At 36.9% G+C, this 9576-nt stretch overlaps 2 protein-coding genes across 2 annotated transcripts; both read right to left on the reverse strand.

The window, feature by feature from the left end:
* Window positions 1–2194: 2194 nt before the first annotated feature.
* On the reverse strand, window positions 2195–3239 carry LOC115950550. The gene has a single exon (XM_031067739.1). The coding sequence runs from the start codon at window positions 2965–2967 to the stop codon at window positions 2326–2328; it is 642 nt and encodes a 213-aa protein (XP_030923599.1). The 5' UTR covers window positions 2968–3239; the 3' UTR covers window positions 2195–2325.
* A 1775-nt stretch (window positions 3240–5014) lies between these two features.
* LOC115993616 (receptor-like cytosolic serine/threonine-protein kinase RBK1) lies at window positions 5015–9309 on the reverse strand. The gene is made up of 7 exons (XM_031117555.1): window positions 8920–9309; window positions 7027–7284; window positions 6538–6692; window positions 6357–6436; window positions 6129–6264; window positions 5756–5905; window positions 5015–5657 (listed from the first exon to the last, which is right to left on the reverse strand). The coding sequence occupies exons 1-7, from the start codon at window positions 9299–9301 to the stop codon at window positions 5499–5501; spliced, it is 1320 nt and encodes a 439-aa protein (XP_030973415.1). The 5' UTR covers window positions 9302–9309; the 3' UTR covers window positions 5015–5498.
* Between the last annotated feature and the right edge of the window lie 267 nt (window positions 9310–9576).

A 9576-nucleotide genomic window follows, 5' to 3' on the forward strand; every position in this document is an offset into this window, starting at 1 on the left:
GTCAGGCCCAAACTCGGGCCGATCTAACTCGTGGACAACCCTAATGAAAGGTTAGGATTTTAAGAATTCTATATGGTAGAGTACTCTAGGAAATCTAAAAGATCTTGATCCACAGGGCATGACCCACGCATTTGAGCACACGTGCAAATCCAGACCAAATAAAATTTCAGTCATAAATTGTAATTTTTAGGCCTTAAAATTATTGTCCACATATAAACTTTGAAAATCAAAAAGGTTGGAAAAATTTAACTAACATTGCCCTTTTAAGTCTTAAAGGGATCCACAACGCTTCTTTTTTAAGAAGTGAATGAATAATGGTAAAGACTCTTTAACTTTAATATTCCAAGTTAGGTGGAATAAACCTGAGTTTGGCTGGATGAAGCTTAATACAGAGAGCTCTTCATTGGGCAATTCGCGAATGACTAGTGGAGGGGGCTTAATTTGAGATCATAAGGGTTTCACCCATTCCATAGGGGTGGTATCTCCTATAGATGCCAATGTTTGGGCTTTTAGAGATGGTTTAAGGCTTTGTATTAGTTTAAATCTCTTGGCTGTTGAAATAGAGCTTGATGCTAAAGTTGTGCTTGGTTGGATTACTGAAGAATTTAATAGCAACTTACATCATGCGTCTCTTATCTTGGATTGCATGACTCTTATTATCCAAATTCTTCAAGTGAGGATGAAGCATTGTTATCGCGAAGCAAACAAATGTATGGATGCTTTGGCTAGAATGAGATCATCTTCAAGTCAAGATTTTATGGTTTTTGATAGTCTGCTTGTAGATTTATATATGCTTTATTTTATGACGCTGTTGCTTTGTATTATGAGAGGTAGCGACCTCCTTACGCTGGCTTTGTTTAGCTTCTTTTAAAGCATTTCAGTTTTAACAATTGAAAAAAGAAGAAGAAAGATTAACTTTGATACTAATAGGGAAAAATCTAAACATCTGAAAAAGAAGATTGAACATCCGCTTGGCAAAAAAATAGCTACGTAAGAGCATAAGCAACGGTATGGCTAAATGCCAATGTAAGCTCCTTTTACCATTCTTTTACCATTCAGCCCAAAATGTCCCCTCCATTGAGTGTTGTAAAATGCAACTATTGTAAAAAAAAATACAATTGTGCTATAGTGTGGTTCTACATGTAGAACCGCACTGTACAATTGTCCCCTCTTATCTCTCTCTCTCTGTCTCATTCTGACTCTCAGTTCCTCTCTCTGTCTCTCACAACAGCTCCTCCCTCCTCACTCCTTCTCTCACATCTCTCTCGTTCAAAGCTTGTACCAGTGCTGGGTTTTGGATTTTGGAGGTTGGACCGACATGGATTGGCGGGCTGGGTTTGGATCAGTGGGTTTGAATCAGTGGATTTGTTGATCGGTGGGTGGATCGGTTAGGTTGATTGTCAGTAGCTTCGATGGGTTTGCTTTTGGTTTGGGTTTGATCTTTCTAAATGGGTTTGCTTTTGGTTTGGGTTTGATCGTTTGTTTTTGGTGGATCGGTTTGGATTGGGTTTGATTGTTTTCCAATGGTGGATTGGTTTGGTTTTGGTTTGATGGTGGTGGCGTTGCTTTAGGGTGGTGGATTTTGATTTTGGCTGGATTTTGCTTAGCAGAGGTGGGTGGTGTGACTGAGAAATTGGACAGTGGTGGTGGTGGTGGGTGGCTGAGAGAGAGAGAAATAGAGATCAAAGAAAGAAGTGAGAAATGTATTTATATTGTTTTAATATGTAGTATGGTAAAATAAAAGTTGGGATGATGGTGTATTGTAAAATAGTATTGTATAATTGATAAAGTAGCTTTTTAAGATGGTAAAATATGATAGAATTGGCATGAGCCATTGTGGATGCTCTAACTAGGCAAAAATGGCGCACTATCACTATTTAGCAAAAAATTTAGTAATCTACCACTGTTTTGGAAATATGTAAGGATCTACCACTTTTTTGGAACTTGAGTTTATGAAACTTGAATTTGTTGTGAGACTCGAGTTCCATAAAATCGAGTTTTTTGAAAAAATATACTCTGAAAAATTTTGAAAATTTTTTATGATACTTTAGTTAAATTGCAACATAGTTTATAAAAATATGCTATTTGGCTAAAAACTAGCTACGTAACTAAATAATTTGAGAAGAGAATTTTTGATAGTATTTTTAGGAAAAACTAAATATTTGGCCCAAAAAAAACAAAAAAAAAAGCCAGTATTTCTATTTCACTCATCAAATTCAAATACACAGTTTCTACTTTCTATACAAAAATTAGGGAAAAAAAAAGTAGTGTTATAGTTCGCAAATTACAAAAGGCGAAGGCAATTTGTGTTGAAGCAACCCAAGTTCACGGTCCCGAGCGACTCAACCCCTGACGAGCCGCGACGAGCCCAGGCTCGACCCTCAAGGCCTCTTGGAAAGCCTCCCTAGCCTCTTCTCTCATTCCTTTCCTTTCGTAACACTCTCCCAACAAACAAAACGCCGTCGCTTTGTCACTAATCCCACTCAGCCTCACCGCCTCGACCAAATCGTCCACGGCCGAGTCAACTCGCCGCTTCCGATTCATGGCCAGCTTCAACTCGGCCCTCGTCACAAGCGCGTCCCCACGCGCGCTCTCGGAGAGCGACCTCACGCGCGGCGGCGACAGGGCTAGGTCTAGGGATCGAATCGCGGAGGCCGTGTGGCCCATGAGGTGTAGAGCGTGAGCTTTGAGGAGGTGAGGGGTTGGGTCCTTTGGAGAGAGAGAGAGGGCTTTCTCGGCTTCGATGAGAGCGGACTTGGCGTGGGCCTGGGATTGGGCCCGGTGGTGCGTGGATCGGGCCCGAGCGAGGAGGTGGGACCCTTGGACGAAGTGGCGGTTGGTGTGGAGAGCGGCTCGGTTCTTTGTTCGGAGCTTGTTTAGAGCTTGTCTTGGGAGTTTGTGAACCGCGACGAACATTGCTAGGGTTAGGAGTAGCAAAGCCAATTGGATCACAATCTCAGTCGCCATTACCGTTCTCTCTTTCTCTATCTCTCTACTCTTTTTTTTTTTTTTTTGGGAGAACAGTTCAGAAAACTTTATTAAACTAAAAAAGAAGTACACGTATAAAGAAAACTTGTATAAGTCCAAGGCCAGCTACATGCAGCTTGCCATAGACTGAGGCTACACTACCGAGCACGCCCTCCAAATGAAATTTCTTTCTATGAAGTTGACTTAAATTGCGATAATCTGGATTGTCCGTATCGAAGAGGACAACAATGGTATATCCTGAATTTTGGGCCAAGGTTCTAACTGGGATCGTTAAAACTAATTTTGTGCATACACACTAGCTACGTGACCATTTTTTAAGATTTGAGTTCCGTCAAAAAAATCATGAGATGATATTAGAAGCTTGAATCCCAAAAGTGTGAGATCTTTTTTTTGGTAAAAGGGGATGTATTACTGAAACTAACCAGCCAAAATAGCCTCAGAACAGATTCTGTTTTAAGTGATCATATAATCAATACTCAAGAGAAATGCTATGCTCATTGATCACTACATTTTTCACAGTACTGTTATACCAAATTATGGGGGGTAAGTTACCGGGTTCTAATTTAAACATGTTAGATCTAATTTAAATCTATAACTGAAATTACTTTTTTTTATTACTAGTCACTTATGATTTGTTGGGAAAATATTATAACCATATCATTTTTCATTAATTAATAAATATAATAAATTGTAAATTACACCTCTAAATTTGGGATATTTGAATTTTACACCGTAAAATTTTAGAATTTAGAATTTACTTCCTGAAGTTTGGACTGTTTGGATTTTAAATCCTAACATTTCAGAATTTGAATTTTATTTCCTAAAGTTTGGGGTGTTTGGATTTTACACTCTTAAATACTAAAACTTTAGGGAGTAAAATCCAAACACCCTAAAATTTATGAATTAAAATTCAAATTCTGAAATATTAAGGTATAAAATCCAAACACTCCCAAATTTCAGAGGGTAAAATCCAAATTTTGAAATTTTAGAATTTAAAATCTAAACACTCCCAAACTTTAGAGAGTAGAATCCAAATTCTGAAATTTCAGGATATAAAATTCAAATACCCCCAAACTTTAGGGTGTAATATGTTTTTGTCACATAACTAATATATTTGTAAAATTAACTTAATGGCAAAAACCCCCTAATTATCTAAAACTCGATGCCATTACTATAGTTTGCTTGTTTTTAAAATTGAGTATTGTAAAGACTTTTATGGCTTAATTAGTACTTTCTCTTTCCGTTTCAATAGAAAAGTCCTCGTCCTCGAGGCACTCTTGAGGATGTAATTTGATTTCGTGATTAAGGATTGTGAGTCTGTACTTAACACACAGGAATTTTATCAAATAGTGCTTGTGTTTCACTAATTTGAAGACAGTAACATAAATATCGCGAGGTTTGAACTATATTATCACTCTGTGGTTTATTCTGTTTCATCATCTATTAATCTCTATGCAGTAAGTAGCTTTCTTGCAGTGAAGTAAGCAAACGACTACACTATTAAGCTTTATACTATTCTATAGAGGAAATATAAGGAAGAATATGAGTGTTGGTTGCCTCATTTCTGAAATCTGAGCATTATTTATCCTTGAGTCTCAACTATTACGGTATTACCAACAGTTTCTTTAAGCCACATTTTTGTCCTGACCTCAATTCTTTGGGAAATATCATATGTTTGATGTGTTATCATTCGTATCTTGATTTTAGGATTAGTTCCTGAATTGTGCTATTATTCAAATTTTTTAAGGAAAAACTCTAGCGACATATCTAAACTCACATCCAAATCTATTATAAGTTTGTGTCAATTGATGCATCAAATTAATATTTTCACTAAATACCGTGATGGTCTCACGTGTAAGTATTATAATCTAATCACAAGTTGACACTCATGTATGCTGTCAAATTAGATATAAACTTGGGTTTGTGTTTAGGCTGATTGTTTGTAATTTTATAACCACCGGAGTTAATTGTACTACCATCCGTCACATGTTTAATTTGCATGTCACGTCACCATATGTCATCTGTTTTAAAATTTTATTTTTATACAAACAAGAAATGACTACTAGTACTAGAAATTAATTTTGTCAACATTGTTTCTCAAAAAAGAAAAAAAATTGTCAACATTATTGCAATAATATACATACATACCGAGTACTAGTTTATACAAACTGGGAATTGAAGCTGAAACCTGAAACACATTCAAACTTTTAAGCAAATTGTTGGATTTCCAATTTTGGAAATTGCAATAGAAAACACCCTGTACACAAATTGTTTTTCCCTACAGTTTCTCGTGGAGAGTTTTTCCCAGTAATCGTGTGCTCTATAGGTTTAGGACAGACAACGATGCTTAATGTTGAAAGCCTGAGGAAACATACTAGTAGCTGGTAAAAAAAACTTCACCCACGGAACTGCTGGGCCATACAATTTTATAAGTCTCACAAAAGCAATTTACAGGAAGGAACTCTTGCAGCTGCAGCAGAAGTGACAATAGAACAGAATTTGAGGATTAATTACTCCATCACAAGTTGCCTGTGACGATTGAGGTCGTTGAGATAGTTTGTGCAAGTATAATCTTCCAGGTCACTAGCACTGAAAAGGTGTGATCTGGCTTCTGTAAACTTTTGTTTCAGTTCAAGAGGTCCATCATCAGCCTTTAGTAGCTGCACAAGCTGCAGTCCACAACTTTGCATCAGTAATCAAATCTTGCAGCTTGATCATGAGGAAGTTAAAATTAGCCTGATACAGAAAAGATGGCATATTTTCATACCCGGTTCATGTCAGGACGCATGGAAGGTAAGTGGTGGATGCACATTGAAGCCATGTACATAGCGCGTCTCATCTCACTAACATCATATGCATCTCCTAACCGAGGATCTGCTAATTCCTTAATATTATTCGTGTCCAGCAGCGGTTTTGCCTGTACATCACCAAAAACTAAATGAGTAGTCATTTATCTTTGTCAAAAGTATTTCGTACAAAGATATTAGCAAATAGGAAACACAAAGCCCAAATATAGGTAGACAATCAGTCTTGGTGCCCTCAAAATGTTTTATGAACGAATTTTGTAGCCTGACATGATTATCCCTATAACCATTGATTGGACCTCGCTCACAAAAGTTTCAGCATAAACAAAACCATACCCAGATGACAAGGCTTTGTCTACTTGAATCAACAGCACGGCGGCCAGTTATGATCTCCAGTAATAAGACTCCAAATGCAAATACATCAGTTTTCTCATCAACAATCCCATGCATAAAGTATTCTGGGGCCAAATACCTGAAGTTCATAAAAAAATTTGTAAGCCCAGATGACTATAAACTTTTGAAATGAGAAACGCTTCTAACAAATCATTGAAACTGATGCTTAACCCGAATGTGCCCTCAATAGGGAAAACAACATGGTGAGCCCATTTTTCTGGCAGCCACTTTGCGAGTCCAAAATCAGAAATCTGCAAGTTACAGGCGAAATCACAAACTCCAACTTATCCCATTTTAGGGACTACATTATACATAAATGTCAAATTTAACCCTTGAGAAGTAGCAAAGATACCTGAGCATCGAAATCTTGGGTGAGTAATACATTGGAGGCTTTGATGTCTCTGTGAATAATTCGTCTGTTGCATTTGTGATGGAGATATTGCAATCCTTCCGCCACCCCTACAGCCACCTTAAACCTTATCTTCCACTCCAGACACTCAGATGAACCTGAAATGCTGAATGTCTCTTCATCAGCCAAATAAATCTATAAGCATTGGCTTACTTTGTTTTTCTTATAACTAAACTAGTTCATTTGTGGTCGTATTTTATACAATCCTTCTCAAACATCTGCTGCCATCAAACTGTTTTAAGTCTTAGTGGTTCCAAAGGAAGAATTCCCATCACTTCAAGCTTTGCCTAGTAGAGAAGCAGAGATGCAGCAGATGTGCAGCAGATGTGGCAGAAACACATATTGCTATTTATGTTCACTGTATGTGGACTAAAAACAATCATACAAGTAGAAAGGAACAGAAACATCAAAGTAAAGAGATTGGGACAGCACCGAATAACAGAGAAGCCAGGCTGCCGTGCGGGGAATATTGAAGGACAAGATGCAGACCACCATCTATCCCGAAACCAAGCAATCGAGCAGCATTGGGATGGTCTATGTGTGCAATAATTCCAACCTCAGACAAGAATTCACGTATTCTATCCTCGTCTTTCTTCTCTTTCTTTGTTATCTTTTTAACTGCTACAACTTCACCATCAGATAAGCACCCTTTGTACACCTCTGCATGCCCCCCTTTTCCAATCAAGTTCTCTATCAAAGTTTGATGAACAAATTAGAACCATAGTACAATATAATAATAAATAGACACTGACAATTTAACTAGAATTTTTGTAAATATTCAATATGATTGGATTGAGATTGTTGTTAGATCATTGACTACAACTAGTCATACAAGTGTGAAAAAACGCTTGTCAACAACCCATTGATTGATTTATAGTTCCGCAATTAACGGCATAAAGTTGGACTGCAGAGAAACTAAGCCCGACTGAAGATTAATATGTAATTCCAAATTCAGAGACTAACGGAGAAAATCTTAAGAAAACGACTTGCTGCTTGGACTTATACTTACACCAGAAAAACCTGTAAAAACAAGAGCATGTCTTGGAAACTGGACCATACTAATTTAGACAACATTAGTCATAAATACACACTATTCAGAATAAATCCAACAAATTCAGCAGTGCTAACATACAAAATTAAAAATCTGTACTTGTCAACTAAACCGATCACAACCCAAGTTAAGGCGTTTTTCACGGAACTTTTTTTCAAATGGCAAAGTCTTTCTAAGCTGTTAGAAATACGAACCCATTTGACGACTTGTTCATTATCAGAAGCAGTTAACAGTTAACTGTCTCAACTTTACTGCCACGTGTGGGTCAATCAGTTCTGTTCCACAAATCACTTTCATTTTTCCATTCAATAAAAATTGGATCAAGGGGTCAGCTCCCAAAGAAAAATTTATTGGGCCGGTCCCAGTAAGTGGCGGCTAGTTGACTAGTTCCCAATTTCTTTAGTCAACATTGCAGTAGTTGATACTTGATAGTTGATAGGTTCCCACCCTTTTGTTTCATTTTTGAGGTTCTATCTAATATACAAGCCATACTGCATTCAACTAGCTAGGATTAAATGGTTTTTGAATGAACTAGGATTATATAGTTAAGTAATGCTATATATAAATTGAATGTTTGAACTTTAAAACATCCCATAAGATGTCATGTACAGTACAACCTTTTTTTTGTTAGGTACAATGTCACGTACAAGCTATAGAGATTAAAAAGAGACTATTACTTCATTTTTGGACTTGAATGACGAAATGTGAATATTAATGAAATTAATTTGGATTAATAATGGCCAAAAGGCTAACTAATGAGGAGAAAAAAAGCAACTTTACTACCAAGTGCTAACGATGCATCTGTCACTACGAGAGTTTCACTTTCACTACCCACTAAAGTTCTCCACTAATCAAACCTTACTTGAATTTTTTTTCTCACTTAAGCATCCTGAGCATATGACCATCTCTCTGATCACTTGCGAATAATTATTTTTGGTTTCACCTTTAAAATTTCACCGTGAGAATCTATTTTTGCATTATAAACTTGAGTTATATTATTAAAAAAAGAAAAAAAAAATGTTACATAGTAAATTATGGTTGGTGGACTTCAAATTCAAATTCAAGCAAAATGAGATAAGTGGGGCATGTGAATCATCTATTAGTAAAAAGTCCACTAACATGATTAAAAAAAAATCATAATAATAATTAGTCCACTAATAAGATTTCTCAATCGATTAGGTTGAGTAGGTTTTAGCTCTAATATTTAGATATTTAGAAATAGAAAAAAATAGAAAAAGACAAGGAAAGTAAAAGTAGAGGGAAAAATATTTTACCAGAGCTAAAATTGTCTGTAGCAGCCGCAAGTTCAGCAAAATCAAAGTTCCTCCAAGAAGGTTTGGGTATGGGAATCTCATGATCCTCACCGCATTGAATTCCATCCTCGGCGCTTCGAATCCTAGCCAATTTCCTCCTCAGATAATTCTTCCTCGAAAGATCATAGCTCGCAGTGAAAGAAGATATGGTTGATAGCCTTCTCATTGATTTCTTCTTCAAACCATCGATCACAGACTTCCACTGCGACCCACCACCATGGCTCTGACTCTGACTCTGACTCTGACCCACCATAGATTTCTGGCTTGTTGGAGAAACACAAGAAGATGAGCTAAAACTATTGCTACTCCCACTGTGGTCTGAGTCATTGCCCCCCCCATACATAGAGAATTCCAATAATTTACAAAGCTCTTGGAAAGGGCAAAGACAAAAGAGATAACCACTTCCTTCTCCAAAAGCTTCTGAGGCTCATAAGGAAAACATTAAAAAAAAAAAAAAAAAAAAAACCAACCAAAAAAAAACCAAACAAACAAGAATATCCACCACTACATTTGGCGTGTGCAAAAATGGTCTAAGAAGAAAGGAAAGGAAGCAGTGGAGCAAAAGAGAGAAGAGCGTTAACAACAGAAGGGTATATCTTAGGGAAGTGGTTATTCTTT

The sequence above is a fragment of the Quercus lobata genome, chromosome 6, assembly GCF_001633185.2.
Source record: "Quercus lobata isolate SW786 chromosome 6, ValleyOak3.0 Primary Assembly, whole genome shotgun sequence".
Lineage (NCBI taxonomy): Eukaryota > Viridiplantae > Streptophyta > Magnoliopsida > Fagales > Fagaceae > Quercus > Quercus lobata.

Bases quoted from the DNA above. Each gene is read 5' to 3' on its own strand.
- LOC115993616 (XM_031117555.1), bottom strand. From the start codon at position 9,301: ATGTATGGGGGGGGCAATGACTCAGACCACAGTGGGAGTAGCAATAGT. The intron at 6,437-6,537 runs GTATCTTTGCTA...TGTAACTTGCAG, and splicing joins CCCAAGATTTCGATGCTCAG to ATTTCTGATTTTGGACTCGC. The intron at 5,658-5,755 runs GTATGAAAATAT...TGTGGACTGCAG, and splicing joins TGCGTCCTGACATGAACCGG to CTTGTGCAGCTACTAAAGGC.
- LOC115950550 (XM_031067739.1), bottom strand. From the start codon at position 2,967: ATGGCGACTGAGATTGTGATCCAATTGGCTTTGCTACTCCTAACCCTA.